At 46.1% G+C, this 19,402-nt stretch overlaps 1 protein-coding gene across 2 annotated transcripts in view; it reads right to left on the bottom strand.

The window, feature by feature from the left end:
* LOC138467543 (interleukin-20 receptor subunit alpha-like) overlaps positions 1 to 19,402 on the bottom strand; it is a 219,648-nt gene that overhangs the window by 115,643 nt on the left and 84,603 nt on the right. For both annotated transcript variants that reach the window (XM_069607653.1, XM_069607652.1), the window contains exon 3: positions 10,272 to 10,453. In XM_069607653.1, coding sequence (XP_069463754.1) covers positions 10,272 to 10,453 — 182 coding nt within the window. The remainder of the gene's footprint in view (positions 1 to 10,271; positions 10,454 to 19,402) is intronic.

Here is a 19,402-nt window from a genome sequence, read left to right as displayed (position 1 = left end):
AAGGCAGAAATACTGTGGATGTCTATTTCATGCAGGCTGATTCCTGGACGGTCCTTCTTAACTGTGTACTATGATCCACGCAGTTCCGGCATGCAGATTTGGTTCAGAAACGATGAGGAAATTAAGAGTGTAGACAAGCATCCCTCTTGTCAGATTAATCCAGCAGGCATGGGGGACAGAGTTTCCCAGAGAGTGAATAGCACAGAGTGCTGGAAAACAGAACACCAGCAAGTGTCAGGTAAGAGAGACGATACTGAAGGTAACTCCAATGCAGCTAGGAGGAGTGATGGAATAGAGAGAGTGTGGGAGAATGGAATTGTGCAGCCCACGGCCCCGCAGAGAGCAGAAATGAGTGGGGCAGGAAAACTCTGGGGTACTGAGGGTAACTGGGACAGAGCAGTGCTGAAGGAGGGACAACGGGAGGAACAAAATGGGTGAAAGCCGCAGCCCGTAGCTGCGAGGAGTCACTGGCACCAAGTAACAGAGGAGCTCTGTGGAAAGGAAGGGCAGAGGGAGACAAAGTAGATTCAAGAGAAGCAAAGGTTGGCAAACTACGTATCGTCTTACCCAAAGTTGAGCCAAGGGTTGCAATGCACTGTCCGAATGGGGGAAATCCGGCATAAGCTTGTGGTGGCCATCTTGAATGGAAACTAGACCGCTGCTCAAGTTCCTGAAAGGAGCGTGACGGGGATATCAATGGAGTCTCCAGCGTCTCCACAGCCTCCAGGGCTGCAACATGACAGTAGGACCCCTACTTATTGGGGGTCCCCCCCCCTTACCCGGATGGAACCAGTGGAACTGACGTACAAGGCGAAGGGCCTTGATGTTCTGTGAAGGTTCCGATGTTCTCTCAGCTTCTGGATAGCCCTTCCAATGAACCAAATATTGAAATACACCCTTCCTGTAACAGGAATCAACAAGCCTGGAAACCTTGTATTCCTCAGGTTCATCTTCTTTTAGGCTTCCGTGTCTTCTTATCTTGCGAGAATAAGGGTCCGGTAGGTAGGCTTTGAGGAGGGACGTATGAAACACTGGATGGACCTTTCTCAAATGTTGAGGTAGTTTTAAGCGGAAGACTACAGGATTGATTCTGGCTTCAATGGAAAATGCACCAATGAAGGGAGGAGAGAACTTCCCCGGATGTACCCATGGAGGAAGATACCTGGTGGACAGCCATAACTTTGAGCCAGCGTCCCATGATGGGTTTTGTCTCCTTCCCCTGTCGGCCCAAGCCTTGTAGGTTTTCTTGCTTGATTGAAGATTCTGCAGTGCTTCCTTATGAGTGTTTTTTAAAGTCTCCAAGAGCTGGTCAACTGGAGGGACTTTAGAAGGAGGAAAACCAGTTGTGGGTATTTGTTTAGGCTGATAGCCGTACGTGCAGAAGAATGGGCTCATCCTGATAACTGTGTGCTTGGTGTTGTTGTACGCAAACTCTGCTAGTGGGAGGAGTTCTGACCAGTTGTCTTGTTCCTGATTGCAAAAGCATCTCAGGTACTGCTCCAGGGTGGCATTGAGTCTTTATGTTTGTTCATTACTCTGAGGTTGGTGTCCCAAGGATAGGGCCCGATGGATACCTAGCTGTTTACAGAGGGTGGACCGGAACTTGGAGGTAAATTGTGTTCCTCTATCAGACATAGATGGTGTGAGAGAGCCTGTGTAATCTTGCAACATCCCTCAGAAACAAGTAGCAGTCGCGGAAGCTGAGGGAAGTCCCACTAGAGCAGAAAAATGAGCCAATTTACTAAAATAATTTATGATCACCATGATGGTGGTAGACCCCTGTGATAGGGGAAGATTGACGATGAAATCAGTCGATAGATGCTGCCATGGACCTAAAGGAGGAGGTCCTTGTTACAAGAGAACCAGTGGTTTGGTGGTGGATTATTTATTCTGAGCATATGTGGGACAAGAGGAGACGTATTCCTTCACATCCTTGTTAATAGACGGCCACCAAAAGTGACATGAAGTCAGTTCCAAGGTGGTGGCGTGACCCTTATGGCCTGCCGTGTGAAGGTCGTGACACCATGAAGTAGCCAATGTTTGTAACCCCTTGGAGGGCAGATACAAAGACCCCTTCCAGAAGAGCAGTCACTTCCTTTGGGCCAAGGGCAGGGTCGGACTTGGACTTTGATAGATGGTAGCCTGCTTGAGGTCTTGAAGGAACGCGTTTACTTCTCCCACAAATCTATTCCTAGCAAGAATCTTTTCATGCCCTTGGTACTGTCCGGAATCCTCTCTGAGACTACAGGATAATGCATCCGCTAGTATGTTCTCTTTAACTGGTAGGTATTTGATGGTAAAGTCAAACTGTGAAACTTAATAGACCCATCTGGCGTGGCGTGAGTTACGACATTCCAGTTGCTGAAGTATGCAGAGGTTAGGATGATCTGTGCGCATTTGAAATGGAAAGGCTGCTCCTTGTCGGGGATGGCGCCATTCTTTGCAGGCTTGTCGTATCGAGAGCAACTCCTTTTTGAGGACCGAATAGATTCTCTCATTCGGAGTGAGGGTCCTAGAGTAGTAAGCCACGGGGTGTTCTAAACCATCTTCTCCTTTCTGCAATAAGGCTGCACCTAAGGCCCCTCGCAATGCCTCGGTCTCAACCAGGAATGGGAATGGTCTGGTCAGGCTGGCTGAGAATGGGGGCAGAAAAAAAGGCTCTTTTAAGTTTCTGGAATACAGCTTCGCCTTGGTATTCCAATCGAATCTTACCCCTTTCTTGAGGAGGGCTGTAATGGGTAGAACTACCTTGCAAAGGGTGGCAATACATTTCTGGTAAAAGTTTACCAGCCCTAAGAACCTTTGGATTTCTTTGATAGATTTTGGTGCATACCCCTGGAGGATAGCCTTAGTCTTGCTGGTATCTATCTGGATACCAACATTGGAAAGGATAAATCCCAGATAGGGGACTGTGGATGTCTCAAAAGCGCATTTTTCTGTCTTGGCCAACAGCTGGTGTTGTTGTAGATGATGTAGAACCTCTGAAACGTGTCTGCAATTTTCATACAGATTGGACGAGTAGACCAAGATATCATCCAGGTAGACCACCACTGAGGAGAATAGGAGATCGGCAAATACCTTGTCCATAAACCGTAGGAATATGGCTGGGGCTTACGAGTCCAAACGGCATGACTTGATATTTAAAATGACCCAAAGGGGTCCGAAAGGCCGTTTTCCACTCATCCCCAGCTCTGATTCTCAGGAGGTGGTATGCTCCTCGTAGATCCAGTTTAGTGAATATACTGGCACATTGTACAGCTTTGAGGATGTCCTTTATGAGGGGCATGGGATACCTATCCTGAATGATGAGGCTGTTCAGTCCAAAGTAGTCTATACAGTGTCAGAGCTCAGATGTTCCTTTCTTCAGGATAAAGAAGAGGGAGGCCCCCACTGCAGGCTTAGACTCCTGAATAAGTCATGTGTGGAGGTTACGCTCCAGATATTCCTTAAGTGCTCTTCTTTCCGGTTGTGACAAAGGGAACATCCTTCTGAAGGAAACAGTAGCTTCAGGTTGTAGTTCTAAGGTGCAATCCTCCCTTCGGTGAGGTGGCAGTTTCCTTGGAAGCACGTCTTCAAATACGTTCTGGAAGTCATGGTAATGTGGGGGAATGGAGTGTATCACAGGAGCCGAGAGAGGTACCGTAAGGCCTACTTTCGGTCCCCTTCTTCCTGTTCCAGGCAATGTTGAAGGCAATACTGTGATTGGAACTGGATAGTATTCAGTGTCCAGTTGATGCTGGGGTTGTGTCTTCTAAGCCAAGGTATGCACAGTATCACTGGGAAGTGGGCTGCTCAGATGAGATCAAAGACAACAGATTCCTTATGGGAAAACATGGAGACAAACAGGGCCCTGTTTTCTTGAATAATGAGTACAGACGTCAAGGGAGAGCCTTCTATGCCTTCCACCGGAATGGGATCGATCTTGTCCTGACGTGGAATTTGGTGTTCCTTAGCCCAGATTTCATCCATGAAGTTTCCTGCTGCCCCGCAGTCTAACATGGCAAGGACTTCGATGGGTTGGCGATCTTTCAGTTGTAACTGTACACGGAAGACCATTAGTCTGTTGTTGAAGGGTTTACATTTCTGTGGAATCACAGTGACATGGTGCACCCAGGGCTGCAACATGACACCTGTACTCTTCATGTCCAAAACACCACTGTGCCATTAGAACGAAGAAACTGCATTCAGAGGCACTCTACTATTTTCATGAATCTCCCACTAACATGGTCAGAAGAAGTCAGGCAATGGGCAAAGATTGTATCCACATGAAGCCTGTTAATCCACTTGTGTATAAAAGGAGTAGCTCCAAGAAACAGAGAGAACGAGTTGAAGCCCAAGAAGGAACCCGAGTCAGAGAACGAGCTAACAAGCAGCTGGGAAAGCCTGAGCACCCCGAGATCCGCTGTCGGAGAATGGAGCGCCGAGATGCTTAGAGCCCGTGGTTTGAGAAGGCCAGAAAAAGTGTGGCGAGGGAGCCATGTCTCCAAGGAGCCAGAAGGGGATTGTGTGGTATGCTGATCTCTGAAGAGAAGTCCTTGAAAAGGTGCTTGTTCCCCATTGCCAGCGAGGCAGCCCAGGAGTGTCTGAGGAGCAGGTGAGGAGCCCCTGACCTCGACACGACATAACCACAAAAGCTACGCTGAAGTAATCACAACTAGTGAGTTCAAAGTGAGATGGGAGCCTGGTTGGTGAAAGATGCGAAAAGTGAGGGATCATTTGTTGCAAGAGAACCCAAAGAACAGCTAATTGTGAAAGTAAAGAAGCTAAAGAGTGCCTGGGGCATGACCCTGTTTGTGAACTGTGATAAAAGTTATGGATTGGCGAGGGCACAATCCCATGAAAGCCAAGGTATCAGAGTGGTCCTGCACAGCGCTGAATAAAATTGTGTACTCCCTGAAGTCTCTGATATGGCGAGTTGGTGAGAATTGTTGAACTGTTGGGGAAGGGAACCCCATTTTTGAGCAAGAGAATCCAACATGAAGAGAAACTATTAAACTGTCAAGTTTTAGGAATTGTATGGGAAGGAACGCCCCTGATGAAATCAGAGCAAGAGAGTCTTGTGAAAGTGAAATATCGTGAATATTGTGAACTGTGCAATTCCTGAGAGGTGACAAGAGGGGCTTCTAAGTCTGTGGAGAACGAAAGCCCTTAGAAACCTAAAGGAACTTTGTTTGAACTATTTGAACCCAAAGAACTTTGTTGAATCTCAACTCAAGCTTGGGGAAGGGAGCTGTGGGACAGCTCCAGTACCATCCTGTTATTATTTTGACTCACTATTTTATTTTGACCCAATCCCGTACATATTATTTTTCTAGAAGAAAGTGAGGACAAGCATAGGTTCGACACAGACATCTTTATTATTTTGACTGACAGACATTTAGTTCAATGGTTGAGACTACTGCCATATAGAAATAGGGTCAATTAGGAAGTCTCCAACCCCTTTTCAAGTTAATAAAGGTTTTACAAACTTGATTCATTGTGTCTGTGTCCACCTCTTGATACCATGCCTACCTCACAGCGGGGTCAGAACTCCTTAACTGACGATGCTACATTCATAACCAGGTCCCAAAACCTACTCTTAATGGTTCTGTCTTGTCTGGATCCAGATTCAGATGGTTTGTTACATTTCACCTAACTGGCCACCTCAGTCAAGCTCTCGATAGAGTGCAGAGTGCCGGCCCAGGATCACAGTGAAAAGGCACATATATATATATGCATGCTATCAGTACATTATTGCTGTGGAAGGTCATTCTTTGCTTTTGATGATATCCCCAGCCATCACACATGCTACCCGGACAGCAGAAGTGATATCACTGTCTGCTGAAGAATGCTGAAGGGTTAAAGCCTAAAGGTGACTTAGTGGAACCAATGGTGACCTGGTCTGGTGTCCCTTGTGCAAAAGAGGAGGGAAACAACCATGAAACTTCACCAAAACTCAAACCACCGCTCAGAGAATGCTACAACACTGCATGGCCATGGTGGTGTCAGTCTGCAGATAGATCCAGCACCATTAGGCCCAAAGTATAGCTAATGGCCATAGCCTTTAGGTGATCTTCTTAGCCAAAAAGGAAACACAACAAGTAATGGGCTTACATCTGGCATCAGTGTGCAAACTTCAGCTATGGCTTTGCAGTCCAGCAGGGACCGGTCAGCCCTACATGAGGCACATAGCAGATTTGGATACTCAGATATCTGAATTAGGGAAAAAACATGAGGCAAGTACTGCCAGTACAATCAGAGTGGGGTTTAGACAGATGCATGCTTGCAATTGCTGCAGAGAGATTCAACTTAGATGGATCTTGGATGTGATCACTAATAATATGTCCTGATGGTGACACACTCATGAGACACATCAACCAGCTTAATGGTGGTATTTGCTCCTATTGAACTTTCTCCTAGGAGTCTAGTCTCGGTAGGAAGTTGGAAGAACCTATTGTTCTCATAAATCACATTTCAGGATGCGGGAACATAGCTAGTCCTCAAACATGCTGCGGGTGATACTGGATATCATGTCAGGATTGTTCAGGAGATGTAAACGTTCCTGCAGAGCTCCAACTCTGTCGTGCTGTAATATGTAGTGTCCTGAAATGAGCTGTGTGTTTATTTCCTTGTTGGAGTGACAGAATCTTTACAGAGACCACCATCATTTATGATGACATGAGAACGCTGGATTGGGTGCTGAGGTAATCCTGTTTAGCCACCCATGGTGGATGCTTCTAATATAACTACAATGTGGATTAAAAGGGATGCTGCATTCCCGAAACACGCGTCCTATGCGCACAACCAGTCTCACCTCAAAAAGTCTAACGCCTTGCCCAGCATGGAGAAAGTGGTCCTATTTGCACTGGTTATGGGTGACAAATGCCTGACAAACCTTTCAAATATAAGATGAAAATAGAGACAATGATTATTCATAAAATAGCCTTCTGATATAAAATAAAAACATAAAAGTACTAAACCTTGGAAAAGATTATCAGCACCCCTACTTGTCATATATGTTCCAATGGTAAACCTGCGAACACATGGTGAGGTATCTTTCACAGAGTAGCAATATGCATGTTAAATAGTCATCTCATTTGAGGAGTGATAGGGCAGATGGACTAATTAATATATGCTGCCTGCTTAGAAGGACAGTAAGGATTGCTGCTGAGCAGAAAAGGACATGCAGAGTGGAGTTACAAAAGGTAATGCTGCTTTGCATGGCGATGCAGGAAAAAGGTCCAAGCTGTGTGTGTGCCGGGCCACCAGATCGTTTCCACTCAGTGGTCCACAGGACTGGCAAATAAAAGCTGGTGCGGAACTGAGATATGTGTGCACGGAGTATGCTGGCGGTGTAATACCAGTTCAGCACCAGAGCCAGCAGAACCTGAAAAGAAGACTCATTAGCATGAGGCACAGTCTTCCAAGGCAAGGCGACTAAATACACTCAAAAAGTAATGAATAGGAAACTTAGAATTAATCGTAAGCAGTTGCATAGTTCTGGGCAGCGTCTATCTGATCATGTTATAATCTGTCTGGGCAAAGCTACAAATATGCAAATCAGTCCGAATCCTGTCGTCTATGGGAGAAGTCCAGCTTGTATTGCTAGTTCACATCCCTCCTGCATGGGAATAAAAGCAACATCAATATAACTAATCATGAACAAGCAGTCACTAAAGGGGATACAATTCCCTGGATTAACTGCTGCTGAAAATGAATATTTGTGGTCTACAACCAGACCCTTTATTTGGGATTACATATAGGGCATGGGCAGGGCTTGGTTAGTCCTACTATGAGTTCTGAAGGGGCAGTGGAAATTATAAAGTGGAATGAGCTACCAAAATTTTACCTCCGAAGAGATGGGTCTGGATAATGATCTAAATGCAAGCAGGCCCTGGCGGATGTTGCCCCCTAAGGCCCTATTCCTCTTTACCTAACAAGTAGGAATTCATTAAATTTATGACAGGCTTGTGGTTTCCACAGGGATGTATGTGCCACTTCTAAAGTACCCGCTATGCTGGGATAGAGACTACACGTATCAAGGGGCTAAACACTCACAGACATAGGTCTGATGGAAAAGGCAATCCCATCTCTTACAACAGGTACCACTGATACCCATTGGCACCCTGTACCTTGGGTTGGGAAGAATGACGAACCTCTTTCTGGGTTGTGAAGATTTCAGGGCAGAAAGTAGCTCACTGGCTACACCATCCTGCTAACTCTCTGCATGCCGGGCTTGGGGTGATAGCGGACTGACTGTGGTGCAAGAAATAGCTAAGCAGAACGATTTCAGCTCACAGAAGTCCAAGCACTATGCTCCCCATGTACTGCTGCTCATGGCCTTTGCTGTAGAAAGGATCTGGAGCTCTCTAGGTCTACTGCCTCACACCCAACTCCATGTGAACTTCACCAGGAGCTACCTGTGTGCATGGTACCCCAGAATGCTGTCTGCCTGCTGGACAACCATTGCAAGTGCCTCCATGTGTGTCATGCTGCTCACATCCAAGCTCCTCAGAGATTGGAGGATTCCTATGTTAATATTCTGCAGTCTACCATCCCTGCAGTCTCTAAACTCCTCCAATGGGTCTGTGCCAGTCAACAGCCACTCTTGGGCACTGAAAAGGAGTACAATGATGCCTACCTTTAGGATAGGGTCAGGGCCTAAAAGATGTATAAGTTCCGTTGAAAGATTTGGGCCATGAAAAAACTCTGCACTCATCAAAGCTTCTCTGGCTATAAGACTTCCCACCGTTCTGCTCTCAATGCTTGATCAACAAGATTTCCTAGAAGATCAGAATTGAAGCAGTTCAGCAGGACCTGCTGCCAACAGCTCTGCCCCACAGGCAGGAAACTGGCTGCACCAAGTGCTCCTTGGCCGAGACAGCTGTATGTGTTAATAGTTTGTATAGTATTTTGTACTGTACTGTACTTTTAAAATAATATTCATACTCAGCAATCCCTGCAGGTGAACCGGTCATAGGCAAACGCTTTGTGGGATTTTATTACCCTGCTAAAGACCACTATGACCCACCACTGATTTCTAGTAATGTTGATAGATTTTTAGGGGATGTTAGGATCACAAATAAAACAGTTTGGATTTTATGACAGATGTCTTACCTTGTATTTAAAAAACATAATTCAATCAAATAAAATTATTCAGATGTCTTCATATATCTTAAAATGTAAAACTGTTGTGACAAACTGTACCATCAGTCATTGATCCCAACCCCTCCACCCATGTGCAAACAGATTTCTGGAAGGGTACAAAACTACAGGTGAAACTGGACTGCCATTGGGCACCCTCAAAAACGTAAACGATGAAAATAGATAGACAATGCTCAGAAGAGTTTAAAGTCTATATACGCATTAGCCCCGAGTCTGCTGTGCCCTCTAAAACAGATGCTTTTGACAGTCATTGAAGTTGGGGGTATGAAGATGAAAATTGCATATGGCTAACTTTCAACAAGGTGGTTATATTTGAACATGGGGTTCGGAGAGAGATCTGACAGACGAATGGAAAGCTTGAGTTGTGTATGATGTCCCTTAAAACCCAAAATGAAATGAACTATGCTATTGGTAGGGGTCCATTGACAATTACATTTGGTTTTGGCCCACTCACAGTTCCTTTCCCACCCTCCTCTGCTGCCACCATAGTCTAGCACTAGTGGGAGTGGGCATGGGTATTCAGGGCCAAAACAATAATTACTGCTGCCCACTCCCATCGCCCTCGAGTGTCATCGTCCTTCCTTATTCCCACGTCTCTTAAAACCTGGAGAGTCAGAGAAATTGATACATTTCCCTTTTGTGAGATCCAGCCAATGAGCTAGAGAATGGGTCTGCCACCTTCAGCTCTCTAGATGTTTTGGACTACAACTGCCTTGTTCCCTCACCATTGACTATACTAGCTAAGGCTGATGGATGTTGGAGTCCAAAACATATGCAGAGCTAAAGGTGCTAGAGGCTTCCTATGTAAGCCATACACAACAAATAGTTCATTTAATAGCTATCAGTGTAAATCATTTCTAATAGTGGCAGAAAGGGTATAGAACTGGCAGTGCACCCTACTGAGAAGCACTCCAATATTCCACATGCAAGCTCCTGAATTTGACTCGCATCGCCCATGGCTCAGCTACCAACACGCCAAGAAAAATACCTGAAGAGCTGCATGGAAAACAAACCTGCCCACCCAACATGTTTCTAAAGCTTAGCTTAAGGTTTGCTGGAGTAACAGTAGTTAGCTCGTGTTCGAATGGATAGTCGTGAAATCATTCCTTTAGGGCTGTTTCACTTACTGTCAGTCAAGGGGTTAAATCGTTCTGTGCTCGCCCACTTCGAGCAGTCCCGGCCATTGGCGGTGAGCATCACCCTGGCGTAGTACTGATCATCATAGTCATAGGTCTCGTTTCTAAGGTCACACCAGGTTCTGTTAATGTTTGTGCACTCTAGCTTGTGCCGCCATTTGTCAGGGCCATACCTGGATGGAAACAAAGAGGAAAGAAAAAGCAATCAGATATTAGAGGGAGAGGGTCGAGAGGGGGTGAACTAGGATATCACTACAGAGGTGCATGTAGATGGCCATGTCGGCAATTCAATCAATCACTCTTTGTTTCAGCAGAAACCGTCACAAATGATACACATAATACAAGTATGAGGCATCAATCATCAATATATTTCCAAAACAGTAATTAGAAATTGTAAAAGACTCGGCGAGTTCAAATGTAAATGCATTAGGTACAAAATCAGTGCAACACTCAGCGCAGTCATTTCCCCGCACAAAGTGGAAAACTTCAAACGGAAACTTTACTCTGAGATTGCATTGAGTAATTTAGATCTTCTGGTTCAGGCCCAATTTAGGTGTGGACCCAGGGTAAAGGCCACCCTCACCTCTGAGCACATAAGTAGGAAAGTGAGAGCAGATCCGGCGGCGTCTTAAGCCACCGTCCGCGAGCGCGCTCAGCAGGCACTTCTTTCTGATATCTGCATGTTACGTTATGTGCATGGTGCGGAAAACTGGCAGAGCAGGAAAAAAACAAGAAAACCAGAAAAACCCTAAACTAAAATGATTCTAGAAGCCGATGAAAGGTCAGATGACCAACAGTCGCCCTAATGGACCAGGGGAGCTTGTTCCATAACACAGCGGCTGCGACAGAAAAAGCCTCCCTCCCCGTCCGCTCAGTGTAAACCGCGGCACAGAGATCAAGAGCGCCTCCGCACATCGGAGAGCACGCACGGGTACTAAGGCTGAAATGTGGCCTGCAGGTATTCAGGGCCAATGCCATTGAAGGCACGATGCACCATACACAAGGCTTTGAAGTCAATACGCTCTGAAATAGGAAGCCAGTTGAGAGTGCGAAGAACTGTGCTAATATGAGAGCGTAAAGGGGTAGACGTGGCTTCGCGAGCGGCACAGTTTTGAAGGACTTGAAGACTGTGAGGAAGAAAGAGTGGTTTAGCAAGATGAAGAGAACTGATCCAAAGCCCCCAGAAGAAAAGAAGACACCACAATAGCACGTAGTTGAGTAGGAAGAAACGGAGGAACTTTTCTCAGCAACTTCAACTTGATATGCCCTGCCTGACAAACTGCACTCACCTCCGCCTCGGCAGAGAGAGAAGAAGAGAATTTAAAGCCGAGATTTTTTGACCACAGTGATCGGGGCGGGCCGCAGGAGCGGCTCGTACAATTGAGGGTTAGCGGCGGTGGCCCTCCAACTACATCCATGAGTGGCAGGCAGTAGTTTGCCTCGCTCATGGACATGGCTTTCATGTGGCTGCAGTGTGTGCTGTGGGGAGCGCTCTTCTGAGCCGTACACACTGCATATGCTCAGTTGCGTTTGGCTGGGAAGAAAAGGCTCCCAAGCCAGCCTCAAATAAAGGCCTGGGGGTGCTAAATAGGAAAGGCCCCAAGGCATAGATTTCCCTTAACCTCACCCCTTATGCTGCCTTTCAACCAGTCTGGGGTGGGGTGGTGTCAGTTTGACCCCAAACCCATCCTTTGTAGGGAAACGATAGTGGGCAGTGTAAAGATTATGTCTAAATCTGAGGGAGGGCCGAGGTGGGATCTGGCTCTCTGTCTCGCCTGGACCCTCCCTCCCCATGTGACATCAGCTGGAGGAGAAGCCAAACACTCCCCACCTCGCGAGGGACTGACATGGATGGAACAGTTCCAGAAGGCCAAGGACAGGAAAAACTTGTGGAAAGTGAAGAGTCCGAAGAATTATCAGAGATGAGAAATGTGCTGGTAAGCAGGCATTTGCCCTGGCCTTTTTCCTGCTTCTCACCAAATCTCTGTCCTGCACCAACACTAACTCGTCACCTCTGCCCCATATTAGGCCAAACTCCACAGGCAGGCTACCTCATACGTATTCAGTAAAACATCCCCCCAATACACATGACTTTGGACGTAGTCAACTTCCTGGTATCATGGGGAAATCCAAACACGCCAGGCACTCCGTCCGACCCTTTTTCCCCATCTGGTGAAATTGTAATACCCAGTAGCTTACCATAGTTTAACTTTGTTCCTTAACCACTTTCTTAATTACGTGAGAGAGTAACCTTTACCAAAGACTTTTCTCTCGCAATTATCATTTAAAGCTTTTAGACTATGGAGGTGGTAAGATAGCTCAGCGGGTTGAGCGCTCGCTCCTGTGATCTGAGCGTTATCCGCAGGTCGCAGGTTTGAATCCTGGCAAGGCCAACTCAGCCTTTCATCCTTCCAAGGTTGATACATGAGTACCAATTTCGGTTGGGTGATATTGTATGTGCTCTGTAAAGCGCTTTGAATTAAGGCGCTATATAAATAACACATCATTATCAATGTGGTTGGAGAGCGACCAAAGTCATAAGAGCATGTGCAAGCTTGAAAAAGTGATAACAGGCTTCTTGGGCTTAGCCTGGTGATCTGGAAGGGCAAGTTGCATAATATATGTTGGATTCCATCCAGAGGGGGGCAGAGAAACGTGCACCTCAATAATGAACCTCTTGCATAGTGCGTAATGTTAGAAAATGAAATGGTGAACGAAAAATAAAAAGTTGACACACCAAAATGAGTCAGTTTCCAATAGAGAGCAGAACACGCAGGTAAGGCAAGTGATCTAATGTATACGACATAATTGTCACGCCACAGCGTGCTGCTGTGGAGGCCATCTGCTGAATCAAACATAACAATAAAAACATCTTTTTTTAATCATATTTGTTCTATGTACTCTTAAACTGAGTACTGAGGTCCACAAAAGGCATATACACCCACTTGACTCATTCACTGGAGCTCACATTTCCCAGATGTATGTTCAGGTGCCGGGGGAAGCGAACACTGTATGTAATTTAAGGCAAAAGCACTGTTGTCACGTAGATTACAAGGCAAGCTTTCGGTACACCTATGGGCAGGGCTGTTTGCAACTATGTCCATAGGCACGGTATATTGCCCGTTAGCAAGTCGATAGATCCAACATCATCCAAACATGGGGTGGTGTGAAGCCTGGCAGTCTGTTTTCTGTCATTTGACAGTGGACACATTGCTATGCAGGTAACACACAAAGTTAGAGGCGCTGCTAGGGGTGGGGGGTGAGAAGGTTATAGCCCCGGGTCTTTTAGTTGTAGCCTCGGATAGAAGCTCAGGGGCTACAACCAAAAGGCTAGGTAGCCCCGAATTCCGACAGCCTCGACATTAGCGTAGCCCCAGATCTTTTCCAGACCTAGCAACACCCCTTCACAAAGTAAACCTCCACACACGGCTGCCACGTAGAGGTGTTAAGGCAAATGATAGCAAGTTACCTTAGCGCTCAGCAAAGAATACAAAAGGAGTCCTTCATTACAAACCAGCATTGTATTTATTTCCATCACCCTGTCCTAAATATAAGCAAGCGACTGTGCACATGAAAGTACATATTTCAGAAAAGGTTCGGAGCACATCGATCTCAGATGCAGTCATGTATGCTGCTGCGTTACCGTTATGGCGCTGTGCCTATTCACTCAGCCCTCCCTCAACTTTTAAACAATTTGAGCTTAGGCCCCTTTGGATAGCACGCATGCAATGGATGGGATGCAGAATAAATCTGACACCAAATAATCGAACCAACTCAGGAAGATGGCAAAGTTTTCTGTTTTACTATCCATTGCCTAAAACAGGAAGTTACAACAGACATTAACGGACGTTCGCTCGAGTTCTCGGCGCACTTTACAAAAAAATCACATTTATATATTAAAAATGTGTCAGAAGTGACGTCATACTGCGAGGCAAATGAGAAAAACCTACGTGGAGTTGTGATAGGCTTAAGGGGAACCTCTAAGTATACTTTCTATAAAGGGATTCAGTTGTGATTGGGTATCTACTTACTGTCAGATGGACAACTTATGCCCACCTCTAGTGTAAGTAATCTTCAGCACTACTAAGTACACAGTATATCATTGGCCATCAAAGTATAAGGCCCTTCGTTATATGACCCTCTACAATTGGTTGGCATGCTCGTAGTTCATGCCCTAGCAAAAAATGTACGATCATGGCCCAAAATGTTTTATTATCAATGCTCCTAAGTAAGCGATATAAGCGTTTCCAATTAATGTTGGAAGTGGAAAATGTATGTGCCCTCAGCCAATTCTTATATTGAGTTGATAATTTAGCTAATTGTGTTGCTTTATCTTTGGGGGAGAACCAGCTGTGAAATTTGACCCTCACTCTACATCGGTGGTATATCCTAAGGACTAGTAACTTGCCTCGAGCACCCACCATATTACGAATGTCCCAGCTATTCAACTCCAGCCATTTCACCAAGCACACACTATTGGTGTTAATATACCCGGTAAACTTGTTCAGGTTACCTGCAGGCCATATGATACAATTACCCCTCAGATTGATCGAGGAGGAGATATCCATATGATGGGTTGTGCAAGGTCTGTTTAACATGTGTGACCATTCAAGAATTGCATGGTCCCTCAGCTCAGTCCAGCGAACAGTAAGATCACTAATGCTAACCGAGGGTACTGCCTCCACAAACACATAATCCAGACAAGAAGATGTAAGACTGTTTAATCATGTCGTGGGTGGCGGAATTATTTAGCAAACCCTTTCGGTTAAGACAGTGCAAATCATGCAAATTTACTAAAGTATTCCAAGCAAGCTGCCTTTCAGATTCTCTAGGCACTGCTTTCTTTTGTGTCATTTCCACCTCTGTGTCTAGATGTGGATGTAACTATTCGTGCAATTTTCAGACACTAATGTCACTTGCTAAAACCACATTTCCACCAGGTTGGAGGTCAGCCCAATAAGACAAAATCTTATGAAACAAGTGTTGCATAATTTGTGTACCAGCGCCATCCGGGGGTCATAGATGTTTACAATAAGGGTATCATTATTCAAGAATGATGGGTCACAAGCAATATCAGGAAGTACATTAGGGCTCATAGGGCTAGCTAAAAAAAGGTTTTAAACTAAAAGAAACACGTGTACCTACAGCAATGCCACCAAAATGACCACTTTAGCTCTTCTGTCCAGCAGCTCCACAAACAACCTGATAGCCATCAACTTTAGTGGATGGAATAGGAATGATCTAAAGCCTCTCATGTTCCAGGAGATATATATTTAATGTTTTCACACACTTTGGTACAGCAATTGCTAGCTATGTAAAGTGTGTCAGGAACCCAACAAACCACTTCTTTGGTGGAATTAATTGGCTATCTCCTGCAGGTCAGTAAGGCCCACAGACTAGTTGCTCAGACATTACTACATTTTGTGGGCATACACAAGAAGGTGCAGGCTGTGAGGGTTTCAAAATCTTATTCTCCGGCACATTAGTGGTATGCTTTCTACACATCGTAAGTTGGTAGCCCTCATTCTTTAGAGCGATCATATTGGTGCATAGCAAGGCCACTACAGCCAGTGAAATGAATTCAATAAGAACCCAGTTGTTGAGACTACCCATAACCGGCAGTTCAATATGTACATATCTTCTGAGCAAATTGTAGACAGGCTGAGAATGCTGCACCATAATTACATTAATTAAGATCATTTCAGAAATGGGCTCTCCGCTCTGGGGTTTATCTCTCTAATTTAACTCATTCCCCAAGGGGAAGAGCACCCACCAAATTGTAAAGAGTATAATGGCACATTGGCCCTCATTACGAGGTTGGCGGAATGGGTTTACCGGCACCGGTAATGGTGCCAGTGCCGGTAAACCCATTCCACCCTATTACGAGGTCTCCTCGCGGGACCCACAATGGGCGCCTGGTAAAGCCAGGTGTCCTAACTGGGTCCCGCGAGGAGACCAGGGAGCTAACAACGGGCCCGTTATAAACGGACCCGTTGTTAGCTCCTTCCCCATTCCCATTGAGCCCTATGGGGGCTCGAATGGGGATGGACCGGGTCCGGGTTCCTCGGATGAGGAATTACTAGGTCCGCCAAGGTTGGGATGGCCCGGTAAGTCTTCATTTGAGGAACCCGGGCCCGGTATGCGGTAAGGAGGCAACCATGCCGCTAAATGCAGCATGGTTACCTCCAACCTCGTAATGAGGGCCATTGATTTTTAATCTGCCAAACTATAGGCTAAAGATTGTTCACTGTTTTTGGCTGTGGGAGTACAGCTGGTTCCTGGCTATAGACTTCAAATTGTGGCTGAACGCACTGTATACTCTTGGCAAGAGGCGGCAGATTTGGAACTATAGCGGGCTTGTTGTTTGGTACAGCCACAGGTAACAAGGTCAATGAAACACCAGTAGAAGGGACGGTCCCTGGTTTTACTAATCTGGATAGTGGAATTGGTTGTCATGGGACCAAACCAAACCATCTGTCCAAAGGGCCGTGGAGGTAGACTTGTCTTACTGTCCCATCCCACTGTGACCGTGATACTTTGAATTTGCCCAGTATGTCCACTTGAGTAGACTGCAGGCTATATTGTGTGGCCTTAGGTGCCCTAGTCGTAAATGTCAATTTGCCTTTATTTAATGGGCATTGAGTGCTGCAGATAGAATCGAGATAGGGGACGCTTGTTTGTTTAGTATTTCCTCTGATGTGATTTCTCCATCCACCATTTCTTTGGATTGCTCCAATTGGGTGGCTGCCTGAGCATCTAAGACAATGGGCCTCATTATGGGTCCGGCGGTAACCCTGCCGATGCTACTGACAGATTGCCGCCGGATCAGTAATAATTTACCAGCGACTGACTTTTCCGGTGCCACCGGCTCATTACGAGTCCGGTGGCCAGGGAAGTCAGGCGCTGGTAAATTGTAAGTCCCCATTCCCATAGAGTCCTATGTCAGTGCTGGTGCTTCCGTGAGCAGTCTGACTACCTCAAGGTCAAATCTGTCAGGCACAGCAGCCACGGCAAGCAGACTTGGAGTCTGCTGATCTGGAAACAAGGGTGCCGGTGAGATTACCGGCACCCTTGTTTCTGGACTGGCAAACTCATAATGAAGCCCAATCTCAACAATCTTTGCAAGGACAAATTTCAATTCACTTTGTTCCTCGGCCATACAAGCACATGGTACGAATAGCGAGTCAAGTTTTGTTGACATAGTTTGCAAAGTGTTTGCTGCGCAGGTTGCTTTGTTTATCACTGGTGGAATTGAGGCATCAGAACATATTAGACTTTCAACATTGCTGAGATATTCGGAGGATTCCGAAGAGCATACAAGTCCTTGTAGGTCTGGACTGATAGAAAGGTTTGTTCCTATAATATTGTCACGTGTCTCTGGTGTTTTCGAATGGGTATCCACCCCATCCTCAGGTATGTTTTTTAGACCAAGACACAAGTTTAGTCATGAATTGCCATTATCGATGGGAGGTAGGTCAGAGAAAGATTTCCCCAGGACCACTTTGGGGCTGTATGTTGCACGAGGAAGGTTAAGAGGGCCATTTTCCATGAGCATGTTGGATTTGATAGATGAAAAAAACCCAGTAATCCTTGATTGATTTCATTTAAATGGGACGAATGATCAGGTTTATCCTTTTTTGGACATGGTGAACCATTTGAGTGTTTCTTTACTTGGGCAGGGCTGCGTGTCTGCCTCCCAACACAGTTGGTTGAGCTGCGTAGTGTGTACTTTCTTTGCTTAGCGGTTTTTATGGCTGATAGGAATTTAACAAAACTGGGTTAAGAGTGGTAGTAAAAGTCAAGCGCAGCACTTGCAAGCAACGTGATGGCTGCATCATGCACAGAACTGCGGCAAATGACAGCACCGATGTTGAAAGGCTATCACAGCCGACAAAATCAGGCCCTCGATAGTGAACTCTGATCAGGAAGCTGGTCGCCCCCCTTGCTGCTCACAGCGGGGCACACGAAACACTTCCAACTCACTTCACAATTCTAAATGTTTCCAGGGCAGAGTTTGCAACACTCGCACCATAAGCGAGCTACCCAAATGTGTGCATCCAATAAGCAGAAAGTCCCGGCAGACGGCAGAGCGTTAACACACCAAAAGGGGCAGCAGCGTAAATAAGGCAGAGATAACCTCTAAGAGTCCAAAAAGTCAAGTTCACCTTAATTGCACTGTCAAAGACTGCAGAGGTTCTTGCTTCTTACCTTCCTTACTCCAGAGGTGTCACCACTGCTGCCCCGGCACCACGCACAAAACACCAAACACACTGTGCTTTTAAGACATGTGCTTGCTCTGCCAGACGAACGGTCCTCCTCCAGGTCACAGGCAGAGAAAGAAGACTCCAGTTGAGCAACGTGCCACTCCAATACCTCCAAACACACAGCTACACACCCCAGGAGAACTGCGCATATGGTGTGCTTTTAAAACAAACTTGTGCTTGCTCTGCCAGACGAACACTCCTCCTCCAGGTCACAGGCAGAGAAAGAAGACTTCACTTGAGCAACGTGCCACTCCAGTACCTCCAAACAGACAGCTACACACCCCAGGAGCACTGCGCACATGGTGTGCTTTTAAAACTTGTGCGTTCGCTGCCAGATGAACACTCCTCCTCCAGGTCACAGGCAGAGAAAGAAGACTCCAGTTGAGCAATGGGCCACTCCAGTACCTCCAAACACACAGCTACACACCGCTGAACAAGCATTAAAGAGAAGGCAGCTAATCTTGGGGCATGAATGAAATGCAATGGGCACCACAATAGGCACATGTTTAACCCAATTAATGGTCAGGAGGGTAGATTGGGGAGGGAAACTAAGTAGCATCTCACGAGAATAAGTCAACATACCAAGAGAATGCCTGGTCCATGGTCCGTCTGAGGCCCGGATGGGCACAGATGGGCTAGACTTTGGCGTGACTTCAGCATGCTAAGAATGACTCTGCTACGCCCATCCGCTGCACTTCCTAGGAGGCGCATTTGATATACGGCACATTGTATCGGCTGATATAGGGCAAAAGAGAATGAAATGTGGCAGATCTTCTAATGCGCCACGTGACACCATAGTGAAAGTGTTGGGTAGCTCCACACTTCCACCTAGAGGTGTGTACGGCTAGTGGCAAAACA

Source organism: Ambystoma mexicanum, chromosome 4q (assembly GCF_040938575.1).
Source record: "Ambystoma mexicanum isolate Mex_15411 chromosome 4q, UKY_AmexF1_1, whole genome shotgun sequence".
Classification (NCBI taxonomy): Eukaryota; Metazoa; Chordata; class Amphibia; order Caudata; family Ambystomatidae; genus Ambystoma; species Ambystoma mexicanum.
The sequence above is the reverse complement of the archived record's forward strand: the minus strand, read 5'-3'. Positions and strand labels throughout refer to the sequence as shown.